Source organism: Plectropomus leopardus, chromosome 18, assembly GCF_026936395.1.
Source record: "Plectropomus leopardus strain MGB_pleo_1.0 chromosome 18, ASM2693639v1, whole genome shotgun sequence".
In the NCBI taxonomy this organism is placed as follows: Eukaryota; Metazoa; Chordata; class Actinopteri; order Perciformes; family Serranidae; genus Plectropomus; species Plectropomus leopardus.
The window spans coordinates 30,965,001-30,989,466 of NC_142193.1; the positions used below are offsets into that span (position 1 = coordinate 30,965,001).

Consider the following 24,466-nt stretch of genomic DNA (forward strand, 5'->3'; position numbering starts at 1 on the left):
ACGGAGACACGGGTCGGACTGAGCTCGCGCTGACGTCCCGCCGCGAGGACGGACGCGCTGATGACGTCATGGCGGTCGTCCTCCGCAGAAAGGTCAGTTTCCGCTTTGACTTAAATTTACGACCAATTTTATAACTTTTAATCGACCGAAAACATAACAACAGTTTGTAGCTGATGAATTGGGTCATTTGGGGTGATTTTTAAAGAAAAACTAATTTCTAAAAAAACTTTAAAAATCAGGAGTAAAACACAAAATCATACGATCAGGATTATAAAAATAATCCAAACATCAGCCCCCCCCCAAATATCCCGTTGTAATTCTGCCCTGAATTCATTATTTTTTAAATAATATTTAAAAAGTTGTCATATGATGAAAAAGATCCGATGATGAGAATCGATTTCAGAAAATGTTTGATCTTTAAAATTTGCCTTAAAGTCCTGGAAAAGTCCTGGAAAGTTCTTGATAAAAAAGTGAGAGAGAGATATGCTGATGAGATCAGAATTAAAATAAACGAGAAGCAGCATCAGTTTTTTTGGACTCTGGGAATATTCTGCCGACACGTTTATTCGGGATAAAAGACGAGTTTAAAAAGTTCGATGATTGACTTCAAACACCGAAAAAATGTGAAACCAAAAAATCGTTGTGTTTTCAGAAAAGTCTGATTTGTCCTGAAAAACACGTTTGTTTGTTTTTGACGCGGTGACCTGATGGTCTGTCCTGACCCGCGTGACGTAAACTTAATTTAAAGATAAATTATTTACTAAATATCAGTGAAATAATGATGCAGGCGGAAAATATGATTCAGAAAATCCGTCTTCTAACTTTCGAAGACGCTTTAATCTAACGGACGAGTGTTTAAACATCTGTCTCTGAACGTCACCTTGAAGACGCCGTGCTCCAGGTCCAGGACGTGGACGTTGTTGTCTCCTCCTCCGACGACCAGACTGTTGTCCTGAGACACAAAGAGCCTCACTCAGACAACAAACAAACAAACAAACAAACAAACAAACAACCAAACAAACAAAAAACAAACAAACAAACAAACAAACAAACAACCAAAAACAACAAACAAACAACAAACAAACAAACAAACAAACAAACAAACAAAAACAACAAACAAACAGCAGCAGGTGCTTCTCGTCTCTGCTGCGTCTGACAGCTTTAGCTCCTCTGCAGATTCAGATTATTGATACACAATATAACCGATAATCAATAACGATGCATTATTACAGATTAACCCTTTGAAACCTGCAGCCACAAAACTTTTCTTGCTTTCAGATGCCTTTCACAGGTGTTTAACCCTTTGAACCTCGAGCTCATAGCTGTGATTTCTTTCCATAAAACATTATTTTTTTTAAAGAAAAGGTGATGAAGGTAAGAAATGTTTCATTTATTCCACGAAATTAGTAGATTTATTAGTATTTTTAAAAAGCCAGGAAATATGACAAAACAGGAAAAACATTATTTATAATTATTTAAATTATGTTAAAACTATTTTAATTTTTAGACGCTTCTTCTAGTTTTCATTTTAAGACATTTATATTATTTGAGGATATTTTTCAGATTTTTTGACATTTTTTGGATTTTAAGACACTTTTCATATTTTAGGACAATTTTATGATTTGACACATTTTTCAGATTTGAAGACATTTTTAATGTTTTTGGACATCTCTAGGATTTTTGGGACATTTCCTTGGTGAATTTCTTGTTTTTTTTAAACTTTCTTTTTCATTTTATTTTTTTCAAACTAACTTTCAGGTAATGTTTTTGTCTGTTTTCGTAATTTCTTGCTAATTTTGGGTTCATCTCTTCTTTCGTTGTCTTCGTGTTTTTGAAAGAAATCAGCAGATAATCAGATTATAACGTCGTTATTTGAGTAAACTGATCTGCTCGTTAAAGCGTCGCTTCCATCAGACCGATTACTGCACAAAAAGTACTTTTACTTTTGGTCCTTCAAGTATATTTTGATGCTGATAATTTTGTACTTCAGTATTTATACTGCATGAGTAACAGAGTACTTCTACACTGTGGGATTACTGTGAGGTTTGGAGTACTCACTCGGGGGTTAACGACCATCGAGTTGATCTCTGGGATCTCCAGGCTGGATCTGAGGACAGAGACAGGGACAGGGACAGGGACAGGGACAGGGACAGGGACATCTGTCAGTTGCTTACTCCTTTGTTACAGAAACTCATTTGATAACACGAGGACAAAGACAGTGCGTCTCACTTGTAGTTTGGTCTTTTTGTCCACAGAGGTTTGACATTCTGAGGGAGACAAAAATGAGACGAACGTGAAGCAGAAACCACGAAGGTTTCTGTGACTCTGAGACATTTTAGGACATTTATGGCACCTTTCTATGATTTGAGGACATTTGTAGGATTTCAGGACATAATTTGGATTTTAGGACTTTAGGGTCTTAGGTAGGCCGTCTGTGGGGGGTGTGAGGACTCTGTTTTGACACCTCATGGACACTAAAAGGACTCAGTGTCCATCACTTGAGTTTTATTGACAGTTAGAAAGTGTTTGGGGGCCACCAGGGGCCCTGTCAGGGGCCAGATTTGGGCCGTGGGCCGTAAATTGAGTGTCAGTGTTGTGTATTTAGTTGTGCTCGTTGTTCTAAACTGTGTTTAATTTTGGATTTAAAGAGACGGAGACCTTCTTGATGAGTTCGGCCCAGCTCCAGCAGCTGATCTCTCCGTTTCCTGCGCTGAGGAGGTGACAGTCGGTGGACAGCAGCGAGAACACGGGGCCCTCGTGAGCTGCGGGGGACAAACAGCCGGTTTATTTCCATGGGACACGTTCAGCGTCAGAGCAGGGACGCTTCCTCACGAGGTCATTTCACTGAAAACTGGACTGCGGTGAGTCTCACCCGTGAAGGTCAGGACGGGCTTCTGACTGAGCGCGGTGGCGTCTGGACTCAGAGCCGCAGACAGGCTGCGACACAAAGATCACGATTCTCATTATTCTCATTATTCTCATTTTTCTTCTTTTTAACCAGGAACATGAGGCGTTGGTGTGCGTCGCACCTGAACACTGCGACCTCTCCGTAGTTATTTCCAGCCGCCAGAAATCGACCGCAGGGAGAAAAACTCTGAGAGAAGACTGACATGTGGAGGAGCTGCACAAACACACACACTTCATTTCATCCTCAGATTCACCACAGTTCATCAGCTTTCATCCTCTTCACTGAGAAACTTTAACTCTAATTCAAACAGGACGCGTTACTTCAGCTCTCAGAAACCGCAGGGATACATTTTTACTGTCATCTCAGGCCAATATTTACCAACTCATCAGAAATAAATGATGCTGACTTTTGACTATAACGCCCTAACTTATTCAACCACAACCCGAATTAACCAGGTGAGTCTCTTTAACCTAAAAAAGTATTTAAATTTGTCATGTTTTGGAGCATTTTTACTAAAAAGGAAGAAAACACAGAATTTGGCCTAAAACTCTCAAAAGTGAACACAGACAGCAAAAATGGATGAAACACCATTAAAATCAACGATTATTAACGTATTCAACCGAATTAACCAGGAGAGTCTCTTTAACCAAAGCAGCATTTACACTCGTTACGCTCTGTGAGCTTTTTTAATGATAAGAAAGAAACAAATTTGGCTGATTTTTAACGGAGATTGACCCACACCTGTGAAGGCATGAGGATGAATAAGGATGAAATAACGTTAAAATCAACATTTATTAACGCATTATAACGCATGAACCACAACCCGAACTAACCAGTAGAGTCTATTCAATATAATAAAGTATTTAAACTTTTTATAATGGTGATTATTTTTAAGATAAGAAAGAAAAAAACACATTTAGCAGAATTCTTCACGGAGTTTGGTTGAAACTTTCTCTCTTCCTCCGAAATCAAACACAGACAATAAAACATGGATAAACTGGAAGTGATCGTTTATTTACTGATTCACAGTGACGTTTGAAACCGTCAGATTATATAAAAATATTATCGGTTTACGGGAGAAACCGCGTTTTTAACACCGACATCAGAGCGGGACGAAGCCCGGAGCAGATTTCAGTTCAAAACGTGAGCGAGTTTCTGTAATTCTGCAGTTTAATAAAGATTTGAATATTTTACCTCGACGGGACCCATCCTGCTCACACGGACACCGCGTGCCCCAAAAATCGGCTGCAGCTACCGGAGGAAAAGTCGGTAAATAAACCGGACGATCACGACCGATGCGACGAGGAAAAGAGCGGAATGCAGGCGAGGAAATATGACGCCATTAGCAACGCGAGGGATCCTGGGAGATGTAGTTAAGGATTAGACAGGGCGACATCATTGTTGTCATCTGAATCTATATTTGTGTGTGTGTGTGTGTGTGTGTGTGTGTGTGTGTGTGTGTGTGTGTGTGTGCTGTACCTTTTACCTGATAGAATCTACATGTTCATTTTGTCATTAATAAACTACAACTAAAACAATCAGTGGAGTTGTTGACACTCTTAGAATGGGAAATTATAATTCACGAATGTAAGAAATAAAAATTATAAACATATAATAAAATAAAATTGAAAAACATGAAATAATGATTTTATTATAATGATGTCAATCTGTTCAGTTATGGAAGTGATCAGTTTACATTTAACATTTGTGAAAGATAAATAAAAAAACAAACAAATCAATGTTCCAAAAATATTTAAAGGTCAATAAAATGAAATCGATAAATTGTTTTTTAAATCACAAATTCACAGATTTAACCGATGATTATTTATTTATCAATGTGTCAGTGATATAAAATCTGGAAAGCTGGTTAAAGTCTGTATGTACATGAAATTACAAGCCTATATATTGAGACTTCAATGAAATTTAAATGTTACAGCAGCACAAAGACAGAAACTGCACACACACACACACACACACACACACACACACACACACACACACACACACACACACACACACAAAGAAAATAAATAACTGCAAAATGAAATACAAACTAAAACAAATAAATAGAAACTAAAAGAGAAATTGGATTAAAAATTGCAGTGTCCAAACAGTACAGTTAGGTTTGTCATTTGAGCACACAGACTGTATATAAATCTCGGTAATAAACATCTTCATACACAGTTTATGTTTGAACAAAGTTATTCTGAGATTTTGGTGACAAAAAAATACAAATAAAATCAAATCTGTGAGATCAAACTGACACATTTATGAACGTGTGAGTGAAGCTTGTTTTCCTGATGAACATTCAGAAATACGAAATCATGTTTATTTTGTAGTTTTGTTTGGTTGTGTGACGCATTACGGTTTCATGAAGCTCATTCTGAAGGGAACGCTTGACCCAAAAAACCCAAACAAATAAAAAAATGAAAAATTCCTCAATCAGTTGTGGAAAGTAACCAAATATTTTTACTCTCTCTACTCTTTACCAGAGTACATTTTTGAGGTACTTGTACTGTACTTGAGGCTTTCTCCCTCTAATGTTCAGACAAAACATTTTCATATTTGTGTATTTGCAGATTCATGTGATTTTTTGTTGTTGTGTTGTTTTAAATTTACAAATTCAAACAAAAAAAATCTACGCACGCTACGGCAACGACTCCCTGATGTTACTTTGTTTTCTGAAATGTTGACGTGTTTTTACCCTCTGGGACATCGTAAAAGTGACACTAGTACTGGTTTGGATTCTGATTTAGATTCTCATTTAAATTCTAGATTGTTGTTTAAATTCTGGTCTATATCCTGGTTTAAATTCTAGATTCTGGTTTAGATTCTGGTTTAAATTCTGGTTTAAATTCTGGTTTGGATTCTGGTTTGGATCCTGGTTTAACTTCAAGATTCTGGTTAGGATTCTGGTTTATATTCAGATTACGATTGTGGTTTAGATTCCAGATTCTTGTTAAAATTCTGGTTTGGATTCCAGATTCTGGTTTCAATTCCAGATTCTGGTTTGGATTCCAGATTCTTGTTTAGATTCCAGATTCTGGTTTGGATTCCAGATTCTTGTTTAGATTCCAGATTCTGGTTTAGATTCCAGATTCTGGTTTGGATTCCAGATTCTGGTGGACTGTAATGACTTCATGAGTCTCACAGCAAAGCATCAGAATCAGAATCTGGTTTTATCATTTACATATACGAGGAATGTGACTTAGTGTTTTGGTGCAAAACAACGGAAATAAAGGACTGGATTAAAGTAGTGAATTTAAATAGAATAGGACACAAGATAAAATATATAGAAGCAATTTAAATATATAAAACGACAAAATAGAATATAAAGGCCACAGAGGTGCGGTGGAGGGATTTTACAGTTTTTTGGAAATATAGTCACAGTGCAAATATCGTCAGTCTGAATACGATCGCGCTGTTTTCTCCATCTGACCGTGAGGCGCAAACCTGTGCGTGGATGTTTTTGGTGTTTTAGTTGTTTTTGGGATCGTGCGCAGGATGACGCGCAGCGATGTGCGCTCCGGCTCCGCGCGGCGGGCAGCGGCAGGAAGTATGCAGTCGGAGCGGCGGTAGAGGGGAAAGAGCCAACAACCAAAAGTCGGTGTTTGAACCGGGGGAGGAGGAGGTAAACCATGCCGAATCCGTGAAACGTGCCCATTTCTGCAGCTCCGCGCCGTGCATCGTTCACAGAGGCCGATTGAGGGGTAAGTGCAGAGCGGAAAAACGGCAGAAAAACGCGGTTTTCCGTCGACGGGGGCCGCGCTGTGTTTGTGAGATCTTTGTGTAGCTCCGGGCTAGCCCGGGGTTAGCTGCCGTGCTAACCTCTCCGCGAGCCGCTGCTGCGGCCACAGTCCCGGCTCACCGGCCGCCTCACGAGCTCCAAAATAAACCCAAACCGACTCGTGCACGGTCGTGTTTGCGCTGTTTGTCGCTTTGTTTACCATTTTCAACTTCCGTTTCACCCCTTTCTCTCATCGCGGGGGGTTGCTAACTAGCTACGTGCTAGCGTTAGCTCGGCCGTGTATCTTCACTCTCTGTCACCTAAAATCCATAATTTGGGTTTTTTGCCGGAGGCTGAACGCTTCGACGCTGCTGATATTTTCGGGTGTTTCTGGTGTGTGAATGTGTCCGGGGCTCCTGGCTGCGCGCTGCGGGCTCCCGGGTGGTGTTTTTGGGGCTACAGAGGAGCCGTTAGCCCGTTAGCATGGGGGAAAATGGCTCGCTGCTGGAGAGCCATTTTCCGATGTGGAGCGGGTGATGGGGTCTCGGGGAGAGGGGGCTGATGGCTGAAGGTGTTGTCCCGCTCCACCGGGACCATCGTGTCGGAAACACACCGGGAGCTTTCACACAGCTCCCCCCGGCTCCGGTGCTCTCTTCCCGGCCGGGCTCGGGCGTCGCTGCCCCGGTAAAAAGTGGGGAGTCGACCGAAGGAAATGTCGGCCGTGAGTCGGTGAGGATGCTCCGCTTTGTCCCGGCTCGCGGATGCGGGCTGAACCGGCCGAGAGGAGACGGGCCAAGGTCAGGGAGCCTGCCGCGGCCCTGCCGGCTCCTCTGACCCGGGTCTGCCCTCAGCCCGCCCGGGACGCGGCACCTTTTTCTGGGTTAAATGATCGAAGCTGCGATCAAAAAAGCGTCATTGGAGCACGGACCCGGGTCCCTGCGGTGTGAAGCCACCTGAGAGCCGCTCACACGCGGCGGGGGCAGCCGCGCCGCTCCGTGTTTGCGCACATTTGTCGGTTTTTTGTCGGTTTGTTTACATGAAGCTGCGGAGGAAGGAAAGAGACAGAAAGGCTTTTGATTGGCTGCTGATTCAGATCTGAGTGTGAATGAGACGCTTCATCCAAAAAATCAACCCGGATCCAAAGATTCACTGAGATTCAGTTTGTTTTTGGAAGTTTGGCCTCCGACAGAAGTGCTGAATAATACAGATACATGTGGGTTCATTAGTAAGGGACTGTTCGTTATTTATGACAGGGGAGGGGTGGTGCAAAAAAGTGGAGGGGGCATGTGGAAGTAATTATTTTTAGTGTTGGGGGGGCTGATGTTTTGTTTTTGAGTGTTTAAATTTTGGCTGTATATGTGGGTATTAAATATGTGTTTTGTATTCAGTTTACCATCGATTTTAAAGAAACCATGTTTTCCTGGAGGTTTGGAGGTCATGGAGAAGCTTTGGAAAGCTTGCTTTGGTGATCTTTTTTTATTTTTATCTTTAAAAAAAAACAAACATTTTGATTTTTTTTCACATTTCTTTCAGCAGTTTTTTAGAAAAATATTTTGGCTATTTCTTTTCTTCAATTTTTTGACAGTTTATTAAGAAAACATCTAGACTTTTTTCCACCTCAAATTTCTTCTGGCATGTTTTTTCTTAAATTAAAAAACAAATTGGCATTTTTCATTTCTTTATTTTTTGTGATCTTCAAAAAACATTTATTTATTTTTTAAAATTTTGATGATTCATATTTCAAGTTATTTATCTGTCACAAAATACTGAGTTGAATTTTCTCAGGTGATCAGTTTTATTTCTCAGAAAACTGAAAGTTTTTGACTTTTGCTCCAACAAAACTAAACGTCTGAAGATGTAAATGTGTGATTTTAATCGTTTATTGAGCTGAGACGATTAATTACAAAAACAATCGATTGATTAATCGATATTCACAACTTAAACAGTTATTTAACATCTTTGGATACTGGTTTGGATTCTGGTCTGTAGAGGATCCAGAGGAGGGTCCTTCAGGTTTGGGGGTAATTTTATGGGCCTGGAGGAGGTTCAAGGTGTCCTTGAGAATTTACAGTTTACAGTCATGGAGTAAGTGCTTGAGGCCTTTTGTGATATTCATGGAGTCCTTGAGAAAATTTCCAGGTTCTTATTAAAGGGGATTATCTGCTCTCTGTCTTCTCATCTAAAATCAATTATGTCCTGCTGAGGGTCTCTGTGGGTCTGTGAGGGTCTCTGTGGGTCTGTGAGGGTCTCTGTGGGTCTGTGAGGGTCTCTGTGAGTCGGTGAGGATCTGTGAGGGTCTCTGTGGGTCTGTGAGGGTCTCTGTGAGTCGGTGAGGATCTGTGAGGGTCTCTGTGGGTCTGTGAGGGTCTCTGTGAGTCGGTGAGGGTCTTTGAGGGTCTCTGTGGGTCTCTGTGGGTCTCTGAGGGTCTCTGTGGGTCTGTGGTCCAGGAGGAGGCGGTCTGTTCTCCAGTGCAGGACCAGAACTGTCCTGTCTGTCTGAGTGACTGTTTCTTGTAACTTTATTTAAAAAAATCATATTTACAATAAAAAATAAAAAAGGATGTTTCAGCCAAAATATATAAAATAAAAATAAAATATTTAACAGAAAATAAACAGAAATATAAAATGAAAATAAACAGAAATATAAAATGAAAATAATACTAAAACATAACAAAGTAATACAACGTAAATAAAAGTCTTCATTTGAGAGTAAACAGCATTAGTATTTTTCGGGGTCTGTTAATTTATACGGTTCATTTGCATATTTCGAGTTCACATTTAGGAATTTGCAGTAAAAGAAAAAAACGATTCGAACAGGTTTTAAAGATGTTTTGATATTTGGCCATAATGATAAATGTGTTTGTCAGCACGTTTTCTCGCCTTTTCTCATAACTGCTCCATTCATGACGTCCACATTTGAATTTATTTTTTTATTTCTCTTCCTTATTTGGGATGATGCAAATGAACACGGTTAGACACCAGCTGACCGATGTTTCGTGTGCGGAGGTCAGAGCTGCTGATTCAGCTTTTAGTGAAGAAAAAAACCACAAAGGTATAAAGTGACAAACAATAACGTGCGTTCAATAACAGTTACTGTGAAGAGGAAAACATTTCCGTCCAGATTTCATAGAATTACAACACAAAAAGACGCAGATATCACAGCGGTCGACTTTAAGATATTTGACATCTCTGATTTCGCTTCAGACCTTTAAAAAACGTTCATATCTGGTGTTCATTTTATTTCAGTGGTTTGTTTTAAAGCCTTTCATGGACTGCAGCGTTTTCTGCACGTCCTGCTTACAGGTGTGTCCTTGTGCAGGTGTAAGGGCACTGTGTGTGTGTGTGTGTGTGTGTGTGTGTGTGTGTGTGTGTGTGTGTGTGTGTGTCGGCTGCAGACTGGCGTCTCGCTCAGTGTGATGCTGCTGCGGTTACAGTCAGATCAGTGGAAGATAAATTAAAGTGCCAAGGGGAAAAAACGCTATAGAAAATCTATATTTATCATAATTACGTATAGAAATTATTTTACAGAATTATTGTGAATTTTTTAGCACTTTTTCCGGGTCATCTTATTTCTTCTTTTGTTGGTCGTTGCCGTCTGCGTGTCTTTTTAAAGAAATGAAGCCACTTTGGGTGAAATGATGCTTCTGTTTGGCCAGTGTTGTTTTTTCAGGGCTGATGCCGATTTTTAGTAGTTGATGAGACCGATAACAGATATTTGGAACCGATATGCATTTGCAGTAAAAATGAAAATCTTTGTCAATATTGAGAATTTTTAATATGACAAACTTTAAATGCTTTTAGCAAATAAAAAAAACGAAACCTTCAACATCATTAACAGAAAGTTCACTGTGAATTTAAAAAGTCAAGTGAAAATTTAATTTAAAAATGAATAAAAAAAGAGCTTACTGAGGTTTTACAAAGTAAACATGTCTCCCTTTCTTTGCACTTTGTAATTAATTAATTTTATCAGCTTTCATTAAATAAATGTCGATACAGATAATCGTCAGAGAGCCAAATATCGGCCCAATAATCGTTCAGGCCGATAATCTGCGGACCCTTTTTTTGGAGCCTCAGTAATCCCGAGGACAGCATTCAGATTAGTTTCCTATTTTTTTTACACACAGTTAACGTATTTATTTAGACTGTAGATATTTGCACTGTGAAACCAACTTCTGCACATTTTGTGTTCTTTATATTCTGTTTTGTCATTTTGTATTTTAAAATTGCTTCTATATTTTTTATTTTTATCTCTTAAGACTAAATATCAAAACTCTTCTGATTCCAGCTTGTTGAATTTGAGGTTTTGATGCTCATCTCTGTTTCCATAATCAGTCAAATGAGACTTTCAGGCTTCACTTTGGACATTTTTCACTCCTTTCTGATATTTTATAGAAACATTTAAGGGGAAATTTAATTGTTTGTACCGGCAGGAAAAGTTTTTGTAAATCAATCTGTGGAGTGAAGCTGTGGAACAGTTTTAATATGGAGCTGAAATAAATATCCAACCAAAAAGCAGTTTAAAATAATGTATAAAAGCGTGATTTTGAGGAGGTTCAGAGGTGCAGAGAGAGTCTGACAATCAGCTGTTTACAGGCGTTACTCATTATTTATGTGATTACTTTATTTTCATTCTTTTCCTTCTACCGTATCTTCCTCTTTTTTCTGTAAACAATAATGCTAAATTGTAGATATTGATTTTGAGTGTGTGTGTGTGCATACATGTTTAAAACATGTTTAACCCTTTGAACCCGAGCAAACTGGCTTGATTTCTTTAAAAAAAACATGACGAAGCAATGAGTTAACAAAAAAGAGATAAAAGAAATGAGTAAAAACTACAACGAAATTAGGAGAAAAAAAGTTAAAATGTTTAAAAATGTGATAATTCTGTAACATAATTTCACATATGTAATTATGATAATTAGACATAAATATAGCTTATCTCAAGCTCTTTTTCTCCCAAACATGTTTCCCTAACTTTAAAAAAAATGATTCTGTAAATCTGTTAATTTATTGAAATTTGTGGAATATTTGTTGCCAAGTTGCTTGTTGCATTTTTCCTGTTTTTGAAACAATCAAAGCAGTCTGTTCAGCGTTCAGAGGTTTGAATACTTGTAAAAGGCATCTGAAAGCAGCACAGTGAAAGTGTTGTCGCTCCAGGTTTAAAGGGTTAATCTCTTCTGGCGTCGTTTATGACCATTCAGCTCCGTCCTGTAAATCCTGCTCAGCAGAGGCCGAACAACGACACAAACTCTACAAAGATTTTAATGTACCGACGTGAACTGGTCAAAGGAAACCTGGAGAGTTGTTGAAGGGTCCTTGAATGTGACTTGAGAGTGTGTGTGTGTGTGTGTGTGTGTGTGTGTTCAGACGGTTGCCTGCTATAATCTGTCCAGATTACAGATTAGCCTGTTAAAACTGTCCCTCACATCCAGCAGCTTTAATCACCTCAACGAGCCATTGATCTGATTACGACCGCTCACTGTGTGTGTGTGTGTGTGTGTGTGTGTGTGTGTGTGTGTGTGTGTGTGTGTGTGTGTGTGTGTGTGTGTGTGTGTGTGTGTGTGTGTGTGTGTGTGTGTGTGTGTGCTGTCTTTACTTTCTCATTGTTTGAGGCCCACAGACCGAGAGATGATGATAATAAAGAAATGGTAATAACAATAAAGGTGATAATTAACCCCTTAGGGAATGTTTGCTGCATTTTAAGCGCTTTTAATTCTTTTTTGTGATAATTGTGTGTGCATTGATGCATTCATAGTGTTTTTGCACATTTTTCATCCTGCTCACAGACGTCTAATAGAAATCCTGCCAACATTTCTAACTTTTAGTAAAATTTTTCATTCTTCCTGTTGTGATAACTGTGTGTGTGTTGATGCATGTGTCCTAAATGTAGTCCAGATTGTGTATTTGAGTGTATTCAGTGAATTTGCAGCTCAGCTCCTACAATAAGTCTAAAATACACTGTGGAAACTAAATAGTTACATTCAGACTGTTCAGGTCCAAAAATGCTCCATTGAAACCCATTCAAACTGACATTTTTGATCCCACAGCCATCAGAGCAGAAAAACAGGACTTGTATTATTTCTGGGTGTCATTCTGGGCTTTTGACTCTGAATTTGTCATTTTGACTATTTTCCACCTGATGAGGTCATTTTGACCATATTTGGCATATGGAGGAAATACATGCTATTTCCACTAGGTGACCTGTCACAGTCAATGTAGCTGCTGATCACTGACAGATCCCAGACTGGCAGTTTGAATGGGTTTCAATGGCGCTCTGAGCGTGCGTCAAGTCACCGCGCTGGCTTCCTTCGGTGGTTAGGGACTGTTTGTTATTTATGAAGGGGGGAGGGCTGCTGCAGAACTGTCTGCAGTGAGGCGGGACTTGTTAATTTTTGCTCAGGTGAGGGACATACAGCTTGAAAAGGTCGTATTTTATTGTTTATTGTTTTATTGTATTGTTTTGTTTTAAATAAAGTCACAGCTCGATGTGATTTCTTTTATGTGAGCAGTGGGGATGTGAATTCCCGGAGGCCCCATGATACGATATTACCACGATATTCAAGTTGTGATACAGTATTACTGCAATTTTAAATATGTTGTGATATGCCGGGTATTGCAATAAAAATATATTGTGAATTATAGTTACAATTTTGAACTGGCAAATTATTTCCCCAAAAGAAAACTTTGTCAATGTTTGTTTTATCTAATAATCAATAAAATAATGTAGTATTTAGTCTGCTCGTCTCATTTCAGTCATTCAGTCATTTTTTGCAGCAGCATCAAAATGTATCTATTGGACTGAAAAAGTGACTGATTTTAGGCCACCAAACGTTTAATTTCCATTTGTTATATAAATAATTTTGAAAATTTGGCATCCGTGTGTCAAAATGATATTCCCCATTTAGTGGATTTAATGGGATGTCCTGTTTCTCTTTGAGTAACCGTCTTTTCTTCTTCTTCTCTTTGTCTCCACAGTGATACCTCATTGGCTGGTGTGACCCCTGCAGGCCCGCCACCTCCCAAGGTGGGCCCCAATTGGCTGGACCTGCACTGGGGAGAAAATGGCTGCCAGCCACCCTCAGCTGAAGAGCTAAGCCCCGCTGTTTCCTCCTCCACATCCCTAACGTCACTGTTCATTGCTGTGTTGTGAACTGTGACTCCCTCCAACCGATTCGCTGTAGAGTACTATGGCAATGCATGATATGAGTCGTGCCAAGGGTTTCCCCTGTAAAGAGTGTGATATGGTTTGTCCGAGTACTCCAAGTCTTCTAGAGCATATGAAAGCACATTATCAGCAAGAAGAGAACGGACGCTTTGAGTGTGAACAGTGTGGCCGAATTTACAAGCACGCAGCAAGCTTAGCTAATCATAAAAAGTCTCACGAAGTGGGTTCGTTCCAGTGTCCCGTTTGTACGCGTACGCTGCCCAACGCGGTAGCTCTGAAGAACCACCTACGTATCCATACGCTGTCCCCCAGTAGTGCACACACAGAGGAAGAGAGCGAAGAAGTACCTGAGGAGCCGGGCCACGACGAGAGGGACTACGGCCTCGCCCAAGACCTCTCGGACGGGTTTGGGCGCTCCCATTTGAACAATAGTGGTATGGGACATAGTGTCCTGCAAAGCCACGAAACAGACGACCACGGAAAAAAAGGCTCTCCTGAGTCCGACGACGCCTGGGACAGACCATTCAAGTGCGATCAGTGTGACAGAACCTACCGGCACCACGGTAGCCTGGTGAACCACAAGAAGTGTCACCAGCAAGGAACTTTTAAGTGCTCTGTGTGTTTTAAACAATTTAGCAACCTGGCTGCCCTAAACAGCCACGAGAGAACTCATTCGAAGTTCAAGGCCCCCGGGGCATCCATGGTGAGCAGCAGCAGCAGCCTCCATGGCACGGAGCGCAGCAGTGTCACCCAGTCAGCCCAGAGTGACGACACTGCCTCCTGTTTCTGCCACCTGTGCCAGATAGCTCTGCCGAGCAAGACAGACTTTCAGGAGCACATCTTGCTGCACAACTCAGCCTCGCCCTCCCTTGGCCTGCCGCGCAGTTTCCCAGGCATCATGCCTCACAACCTGAGTGCGGTTCGATCCCCGGCATACACCCCTGCCCTGGGAGACCCTCTGCCCCTGCCACCCCTCCCCAGTGACAAAAGAGGTCCCTATGACCCCATCATGGGCCCTCCGGTCAACAATCCCATCTACACATGTGCGTACTGTGGCGCAGGGCACCCAGATCTGGAGACTTTGAAAGTCCACTATCTGACCCATGATCCCCACCCTGCCTCCCATGGCCAAGACAGTTCCATCCTCAACTCAGACACGCTCACCTCTGGATCCCAGGGCTCAGTGTCTTCTCCCTCTGGAGGCCGTGTGCCCCAGGCCAACTCTCCAGATGATGGAGAGCGGCGCTTTAAGTGCGGGGAGTGCGGCAAAAGCTACAGGCATGCAGGAAGCCTGGTCAACCACAAACGCTGCCATCAGACAGGCCACTACCAGTGCACCATCTGCTGCAAGCAGTACCCTCACCTGGCAGCGCTGCACAGCCACCTACGAAGCCACAAGGGGCGTCCCTCCAACCAGGCAATTAATAACGACAGCAGTGATTGGCTATCACCAGAGCCACTAACTCTGGACTCCCAGCAGAGCTACGTCCAGGAAGGCAGTGGGGCCACCACTCCAATCTCACTGCCAGGAAACCTCGGTGATGCCGCCCACTTTGTACCGGATGCTGGCCACAGCAGTGGGTTGGACTCTCTTGAGTTCCATGACCGCTTCGACGGCAGCTCACTTTCCCAGAGCAACTCTGCTCACCGTCAGGCTGACAGACATGTGTGTGCCGACTGCGGCGAGATGTACGGAGATGTATCCGGCATCAAATCGCACATGTGTCCCCGTCGTGGCCAGCAGCCGCAACAGCAGCAGAGCAACATGTCCAACGGTTTCATGGGGAACATGAACTACCATAGCTCCAGTGGAACCTCGCTGCCCGCTGGAAGCTCCAGCAGCCTGAAGGAAGGCAGCAGCCAGCGACAGTACTCCCAGAGCGGAGGCAAGAGAATGGGCAGCAACGACAAAGACGATGATGATGATGGAGAAGTGTATCAATGTTCGGTTTGTGGCAACCACTACGCTAGCCTCAGAGCCCTCAGGAGCCACCTGCGTAGCCATGCCAACAACCCAACAGGGCCAGGACCTTCCAACCTGGAGCAGGAGTGGAGGATGATCTGCTCCACCTGTGGCCAGAGCTTCTCCAGGAAGCAAGACCTCCTGAATCACCAGTTAGTCCATGGCCCCCAACGACCGGACGGCCAGCAACAGGGTATCGTAGGCAGCTCAGCTAATGGCAATGACAAGATGGACGGACGCAATCACATCTGTGTTGACTGTGGCATGTTTTTCGCTGATCGCCACCACCTGATCACCCACCTGTGCCCTGGAAAGAATAGGGCAAGTTCGCTGAGCAAGCAGGGCCTGAACGGAGCCAAAGGAATGTCTGGAGGAGATGGTGTCGGTGGTGGAGTTGCCGGAGGAAGCCGTGATGTCGGTGGAGATGGTCGCAGGCCTATGGTTGACCAAAGTGACAAGCCCCACAAGTGCGACCAATGTGGGCGAGGGTACAGACACCCCTGCTCACTCCTTAACCACAAGAAATCCCATAAGACCGGAGTTTTCCGCTGCTTGGTGTGCCAGAAACGTTACTACAATCTGCTGGCTCTCAAGAATCACCAAAGGACCCACTTTGATCTGAAGAGGTAGGTCCCTCATTCTGTCCATTTTCAATTTGTGACATGCATGTTTTGATTATATCTGTATTAAGTGATCTTAGTCTACATTTCACCATATCAAGGTTGCATTACCTATGTGATTGTGATGTGAATCCTTGATATAGAAGCAGATAGCTTGAAAGAGGCAATCCAAATTTATTTATAAAGCACCTTTAAAAACAAAAGAGTTGACCAAAGTGCTGTACATCAACTAGAAAAAAACTAGAAAAACCAATAGTAATGAAAATAGTAATAAAAAGTAACTAAAATATGGCAAAAATATAATAAGAGAGGATTTAGTATTAGTTTTATGCCTCTGCACTAGGGGTAGTTGAGGAAGGAGGCTGAATTTATTCCAGTTTTCCGTTCACCCATTCTCTTGAACATGATTTTGAACATAATTCGACTTAAGAATAAACTGATACATTTTTGGTGGTAAAAGATCACTGTGACCTCATTTGTCTCATTCTTGTAAAGGTGGTATCTCAAGAAGAACAGCTGGAGCAATTTTTTAAAACTTTGGCAAAAATGTTGTGGATTTAGCAACAAACTGAATGGATTTTGGATGGTCAAAAGTCAAGGTCACGGTGACCTTGCATTCGTTCGAAATTGGTATCAAAAACTCCTTGAGGGGATTTCCTCAAATTTGACGGAAAACCTAAAAAAGGCCTTACTGAACTTTCCTCAAATTTGGCACAAATGGCCACTTGAATACGAATGAACTAAACGAAATCAAATGGATCATCAAAGGTCAAGGACACAATGACCTCATAAAACACATTTTCGGCCAGAACTAGAGAATTATTACACTAAACTTTCACATAAATATCTATCAGGATAAAATGAAGTTCTGACATTTTAAATCCAAAAGGTCAAAGGCCAACTTCACTGTAACATCATGTTTTCAGCATCATATCACAGGAACAGAGGGGGAGACATTTGGACAGATACTGAACTGGTGACTCTAATCTATTAACTGTTCTGATTGTAGATATCTTATGTCTGTGAAGCGTCCACGTTGTCTCAGACATGGCTGACCTTGATTAATTGTAAGAGAAACTGGACTGGTGCGTGGAGGCGTACAACCATAAGGTGGTAATTGTAGTTGGAAAATGTTTTTCAGGGTAGACATTCTGATTTTTAACTGCACTGAGTCCATTTGTTTCCAGATATGTTGCACATTGTGCCAGGACTGCCAACCTTATTAGGGTCTTGACTTTTAGGCAGTAATGTAAAAACCAAAAGCCTCCACAAAAGGTCATGTTTCATGTCACCACATAGGTTTAAGTTTATAATTGCCATGCATTTACAGAGACTCTGTTGTGTTTTCTTCGTCCATGCTGCAGGCACAAGTGTGAAGAATGCGGCAAGGCTTTCAAGATCCAGAAGCAGCTGATCAACCATCTCCGTCTGCACGAGGAGCACAGAGCCAAAGGTCTGGTTCGGACCGGCCCCAACGGATCCCGCTTTCAGCAGCCTGGCCCGTCTCAAATGCAGACTATGAGGGGAGAGTCATCAAAGGGCCAGGCAATGGGCATGAAATACAGCCATCAGGGGTTCAAAAAGCCCTACTCTTCAGCAGGAACCTCCAGACCCCAGAAGTTTGATCCAGCTGAAAGTGGACGGCGGCCTTTTGCCTGTGAAGAATGTGGCAAGACATACCGCCATGCTGGCAGCCTGGCCAATCACAAGAACCTTCACAAAATCGGGGAGTACCACTGTAACGTTTGCAACTCCACATACCCCAACAGGCTGGCCATGAAAAACCATCTACGCCTCCACTTCGCCCAGAAGAAGCACAACTGCCAAGAATGCGGCAAGGGCTTCCGCACCCAGAGGCAGCTAGCTACCCACACTACAGCCGGCCTGTGCAAAGGGCCGCAGGGCCCTGGGGCCCAGATGGATTTCGAGTGCGACGGCTGCTGTGAAGGCTTTGCAACGGCCGATGAGCTCGCAGCCCACGACTGCCCAGCCCAGCACCTGCCTTCATCCTCTTCCACCAACAGCTCCACCAACATCAGCATGGAGAGGAGCTCTGTGGACCTGGACTCTGATGAGAGACCCTACGCCTGTGACCTGTGCAGCTGTGCCTACAAACACGCAAGCTCCCTGCTGAACCACAAGCACACCCACAAGACGGGCAACTTCCGGTGCAACTTCTGCGACAAGCCCTACACCAACTACATGGCGCTACGCAACCACATGCGCATCCACACGCAGCGGAAGAAGCACATCTGCCACACGTGTGGGAAAGCCTTTCGGCTGGCCAGGTTCCTCCGAAACCACCAGAAGGTCCACGAGGAGGGCGCCACCCCCTTCGGCTGCCCCACCTGTGGGAAGAGTTTCCAGGGGAGGTCCGGCCTAGCCAGGCACCGCTGCGGGGACAACCAGGTAGGCATGGAAGTCAGGAGGAAGGCCACTGCACCCACGGGAGAGGGCGAAGAGTGTCGGTACACGTGAGTTCTCGTCAGTTGTTTGTGATTCTTCGAAGTTGAAAAAAAATAGTGAAGATAAATTTAGGTCTCTACGTGTCTATTACAGGTATATGATCTCCAATCCGGCTTCCTTGGGACCATACGCGTGCCGGAATTCGGATTTTTCTGAAGTTTGGACAAATTGAATTAGTGGAGAGACCAGATAAGTCAACCCCGTTTGCTTTCAGTTAGCATATATCACACACTTGAGTTTTTTAGGCTGCCTTCATGTTCAGATGTTTAATTTTCATGCTTTGTTTTCTCAGCAAACTTTGACACAGATTTGATTTAAGTAGTATTTTGTGTGTAGAATATTAAAGTATTGATGTTTGTTCCTTGCCATTGTAATGATTTTGACTGTAGTCTTTGTTTGTGTTTGTTTTCTTTAGGTAGTGTCATGATACTGGCCAGTTAATAGACTAGAACATGCAGTCATGTGATGGGGCTTTTTGCATTTTGATGTCACAGGGAAGATTAGGAAGTATTTGGAGCTAGCTGCACTGCACATGTCTCGAGGTCATTACTCTTTAACAGTTCCTACACCCACAGTGGCAGAGGTTCTTTGGGCATGTTTGAGTCAGAACTTAGTAATCACCCAAAAGAAGGCTGTGACAGAAGGTCTTTGAATAGTTTCCAGATGTGTCCATTTGTGCAGTGCAGGGAGCAGCAGATACCTCCCAGTCGTCCACATGAATCCCAGTTGTTTGTCCCATGTCCCTCCCTCCCCCACCCAGCAGTCCTCTCCCAGATGACCTTTGTAGAAATCTTAACTTTAGATGGTACACCACTTTGTAGTAGTCTTCTTAAAAAAGCTTTAAGCCGGATTTCAGATCATATACCTGTATGTAGCATCTTAGATCATGAATTGTAGTTAAGGTAATTCTAAAGAAAAAGTGGTAACCAGTAACTGAGATTAACTTTTCGTAGCATAGTGTTATTAAACTACCATCTTCAGTTATTAATCTCCTGTTTTCTTTCCCTCCCCCTCCACCCTTTGTTCCTCCCCCCTTTTTTTTCTGTGTTCGTCTCTGCACAGATGTGATCAGTGCGGCCGCTCCTACCGTCACGCCAGCTCCCTCCTCAACCACAAAAACACCCACACCGTCGGCATCTACCACTGCGCCGTGTGCCTCAAGACCTACTCCAACCTGCTCGCCCTGAAGAACCACCGCCGTATCCACTCTGAGACGCGGCGCCATCGTTGCCACGACTGCGGCAAGGCCTTCCGAGTTTCTTCCCAGCTCTACAACCACCGACGCGTCCACCAGAAGCAGCGGGAGCTGACCTGCCGGTCCTGCCAGAGGGCCTTTCCCACGCAGGCCAGCTTCAGGCTCCACATGGAGATCACTCACGGCCAGGCGCCGCAGCCCCGCCAGCCCAGACCCCAGCAGCCCCGACCGGGGGGCTCCCAGGAGCTGGGCTGGGGGTCAGGCCTGGACCTCACCTTGATGCAAGAGCAAGGACTCGACCCCGGCAGCATGGCCAAGGCCCGCAGCCGTGGGGGCCACAGTGAGGTCATCAAATCCCATGTGTGCGATCAGTGTGGGCGGTCCTACCGCCACGCCAGCTCCCTGCTCAACCACAAGAACAGCCACAAGACCGGGACCTACTTCTGCAACTCCTGTCAGAAGGAGTTCCCCAACCTGATGTCCCTCAAGAACCACCGTCGGATCCACACAGAGCCCAAACGTTACCAGTGTCCAGACTGCGGCAAATCCTTCCGTGTCTCCACGCAGCTCATCTGCCACCGCCGCATCCACACCAAGGAGAAGCCGTTCTCCTGCCAGCAGTGTGACAAGCGCTTCTCCTCCAAGTCCAATCTGAGGCACCACATGAAGGTGCACTGGAGCGGCTCGACGGCGCCCCCTCCCATGGCCCATGCGCCCAACTTCCTGGGTATGCCCGGCGGCCCCTTCATATAAGCTAAGGGATGAGGGAGGGGGGGTTGGGCGACACTTGGGGAGGTGTGAGTGTGTGCGGGCGGTGGGGTGGGGGGTGCAGTCACTTGCCAAGGTTTCTGGAGGTGCCAAACTGTAGCTCTTCCTCCTCCTCCTCATTTTCCATGTGTGGCTGTGGTGTGTGTGACGGTGCTCAGACTGAGTCCTGCATGACAGAACTGATACACAAAGCAGGAGGGACGCTGTACACACACACATGCACACACACACCAACGTCTTTCCTGAGCTGAGGCTTCCGTCACAGACGTCCCCCCGAGGCGCTGGTTGTAGAACTGTCCAACCGTCCCTCACAGACTGACCGACAGGCAGACGTGGACTGTAGACAGACAGGATGTGGTTTTGTATAAACTGCATGGACTTCACTACACCTGCCTTAGTCCCTGCTGCATGTTGCCCTGTATCGCTGAGCTGTTGAACCCTCCTGCGGAGCGCTGATGCCTCCGGCGGCTGCAGCGACTCAGCTTTACGCAGACTGTTTGGCTCGTAAAGACTGACGAGTCGTGTGGTCGAGACTTGGTTGAGCTGCTGTGAGCGTCCTGATGAGAGCGCCAGGAAGTCTGATGCTTGTTTTCGAGCCATCTCGTCCATTTCAGTCCCAGGAGCTGATTGGTGTTGCAGTTGGTTTCTCTGTTTTCCGCCTCCATCCCAGTTCTGATGGTGTTCGTAGGGAGCTTTGTCTCTGAAATCTTCTCGTGGCCTTTGTCACAATGTTTTTAAACCATATTCTGAACGAGTCAGCCGAAACCAAGTGTTTTTATTTGACCAACGTGCAGGTGCAGTAAAGACAGACATAGAGCTTTGGTTTGTTTTTCCGTTCTTTGTCTCGGGATGGTTTGATGGGAGGTGGCAGTGACCTGTTGGAGCTTTGAGGACTGAAGACGGGACGCTTCGGTCTGCTTTAAATGTGTGTGTGTGTGTGTGTGTGTCTTCTAGCACCAAGACAAGCTTCATATTCCTGTAGCTTCCAAACAGAACCGACGCCTCGTTCACACAGACAGATTCAACAGCACCTGCAGTTTGAGTTCAGCATTAAATGTTTCTACACGCTGAGCTCAAATTGTGTTCGTCGCCATAGAGCAGTTCAGTTCCTCGTTTGTGTGTTTCCGCTCAAAAATCGGGAAAATTAACTCAGCTCAAGGCTTGCTGTGGTACCTTTCACCTCTCCGTCTTCATTGTTAGAAAGCTCAGAAGTGCGAGATTGAATAACTTTGGAGACAACTTGTTTTTAGTCTTTTAAATGTGTGTGGGTGTCCTTTTTTAGCGTTCTGTGTCCCCACTAAAAATTCAAAGGTTTTTTGCGGGTCCATGAACGCAGTGCAGGCAGAGCTCTCTGTGAGTTCTTTTTTTCCCTAAGCAGCAGTTTGAGTTTAGCATTAAAAGTGTTGTACACATTATTCGGCTAGAAAATTGGGAAAACAATCTGAACTCAAGGCCCCACTGCCGTAGCTTTTACCTCATTGTCTTCATCGTCAGAAAGCTAAAATCCAAGATTTAGAGAAAGAAAAATGTAATTTCTTGTTTAAGAACAAAAATTCAAGCAACCTTTAATTTTTAATTTTTTATCTTTTGTTAAATGCATGTCCCTTCTCTAAATTCTTGTGAGTCCTTGAGCGCAGGCGTTCTGTTGTTTGTTGTGGATAAATAATCTATCGATCCATTCACAGCTGATCAGATGGATAGATGAGAGGAGCAGCTGTTTGTGAGTGAAAGCAAACTTTTAGTCTCAGCACAATGAACGGTTAAGTTTCCCTTAACTATACCCGATGTTCTGCTGGTCCGTCTGTGCCCAGAGTACTCTCTGCAGTCCGACAGTACTGTAAGTACAATTTAAATTTCTTTACGCCCAGGTTGCCTGTCAAATTGTGGGAAGTCGTTAACTGAAGATCCGTGTGTTCAAACCTGTTAAATGTCGTAAAATCGAAATCGCAGAGTTTTGTGGTGCTTTTAACGTGAGGCGGCAACTAGCGATTTCATCGGATACCGATTGATCTGTAGATTTTTTTGAGCACAAAGAGAAAAGCCTGTCAAAATATCCCAAAGCCAAAAGTGATTTCTTCCTGTTTTGTCAGACCAATTTTTCCAAACCAAAAAAGTATTAAATTTTCTACAAAGTCTGGTGGACTTTGAGTTTTACGGAGATAGATTTGTGTCATTATTACAATCCATGTGTTAATGAGTAATCTCTCAATATAAAACAATTTTCACAAAAACACCAAACATATGAATTCAAAAATATTTTGGAAATATAAATATGCTCACATCGGCGCGTTAAGTTAATGTTTATAAAGAGGATATATTTCAATCATTTTTTTTCTTTTTTCGGATGTCTTAAAGAGACAGACCCAGTCGGTCCTGCCTTGTTGTCCTCGGCGTGTTTGAATCTGTGTGTGTGAACCTGGAGGTGTCCCGTCCGTCCGGCCCTGATCTTTGTCTGCAGGCTAAAAAAAGGTAAAAGACCCCCCCCCCCCGCGCGGCGGAGTGAAGCCACACAGTGAAGTAAAGTAAAAGTGTACATTGTTTGATCCTGTATTGTAATCGTACTTCTGACTGTATTCTCTGCAGCACCTCTTTTCTAAGAAGGAAAAAAGACGACAGATCATTGTAGTAATGCATTTATTTATATTCTGATTATTATTATTAACACTTGTAATGGACGGCGCTAGTCTTTAGGATGTGTGAGTTTAGAGCTGTGTTGATGTAACCCCCACCCGCCCCCATCACCACCGCCCCTTCTACCCATAATGCCCCTGTTCTGTGGAAATGACGGACTCTGAACTCTGAAGATGTAAGAACTGTACACGGTGATGATGGAAAGTCTTTTCCTGCCTTTTAACCAAGTGATGTAGTGACGGTCTTTCTCAGTCGAGCCTTCCCATCATCCTCTCTGTCATATTTACCCCCCCACCTCCTTCCTGTTTCACAAACTCACATGGAAAAGGGCGACTCTCGGAGCATTCGGTCCTCATCATTTGAACCTTTTTTATGTTACACTTTTATGGTAACCTCTTGTATTTATTGGTGTTATATTTTCAGTTCTCCTTTATATTTAATTGCGTTTTTTGACTCTTTGGAAGCCTCTGTGTGTGTGTGTGTGTGTGTGTGTGTGTGTGTGTGTGTGTGTGTGTGTGTGTGTGTGTGTTTTAAAAACACAGTTTGTCAGCGTTTTCAGGAGCACTGGTGCTAGTTAAAAAAAAAAAAAAAAAAGGTAAAAAGTCAAAGCCGTGCAGTGACCGTCAAGTGCTGTAGGAGTCGATGTGATCTAGAACACAGAAATAATTACTGTACATTTTTATTTTTGCATCTTCCTCCTCCACCATGTTTGGTTTTCTGAGTGGACACTTTCCCGCCTGCATTTCAAGTAGTTTTTAGAGAGGAGAAGAAGAAAAAGATTCAGTTTGGAACTATAACCCCCTTTTTTGTTTTAACGTTTTGTTTCCATGCATATATATGTAATGCTTACTATACACTTTTATAAACTATGTTTTGATAATTCATTTCTTAACAGAAAAACTTGTCCATATACTATAACCCTTACTGCTGAGTACTGAAAATAAATAGCTGAAAAAAGCCCAGTGGAGGTCAGTGTGTTCAATCCATGCTCCTTCAACACTGATTAACTTTATTGACATTTAC

General features: G+C 43.3%; 2 protein-coding genes across 5 annotated transcripts in view; one reads left to right on the top strand and one right to left on the bottom strand.

Moving 5' to 3' along the window:
* Window positions 1-4,261, bottom strand: part of thoc6 (THO complex 6) — a 7,629-nt gene extending 3,368 nt beyond the window's left edge. The window contains exons 1-7 of the mRNA XM_042505326.2: window positions 4,103-4,261; window positions 3,030-3,121; window positions 2,873-2,937; window positions 2,659-2,762; window positions 2,230-2,267; window positions 2,059-2,107; window positions 881-952 (exon numbers count right to left, since the gene is read on the bottom strand). Of these exons, the coding sequence (XP_042361260.1) occupies window positions 881-952; window positions 2,059-2,107; window positions 2,230-2,267; window positions 2,659-2,762; window positions 2,873-2,937; window positions 3,030-3,121; window positions 4,103-4,117 (435 nt within the window). The 5' untranslated portion in view covers window positions 4,118-4,261. The remainder of the gene's footprint in view (window positions 1-880; window positions 953-2,058; window positions 2,108-2,229; window positions 2,268-2,658; window positions 2,763-2,872; window positions 2,938-3,029; window positions 3,122-4,102) is intronic.
* Window positions 4,262-6,423: 2,162 nt separating this feature from the next.
* The window catches only part of LOC121956873 (zinc finger protein 646), a 60,118-nt gene continuing 42,075 nt past the window's right edge, over window positions 6,424-24,466 (top strand). Inside the window, exons 1-5 of one of the 4 annotated variants that reach the window (XM_088069304.1) lie at window positions 6,425-6,618; window positions 13,611-16,389; window positions 17,748-18,792; window positions 18,943-19,038; window positions 19,910-20,052. In XM_088069304.1, coding sequence (XP_087925430.1) covers window positions 13,823-16,389; window positions 17,748-18,792; window positions 18,943-19,005 — 3,675 coding nt within the window. In that variant the 5' untranslated portion in view covers window positions 6,425-6,618; window positions 13,611-13,822 and the 3' untranslated portion in view covers window positions 19,006-19,038; window positions 19,910-20,052. Of the gene's footprint in view, window positions 6,619-13,610; window positions 16,390-17,747; window positions 18,858-18,942; window positions 19,039-19,909; window positions 24,046-24,466 lie in introns of those variants that run through there. The other 3 variants (XM_088069303.1, XM_042505295.2, XM_088069302.1) reach the window with 3 other exon arrangements.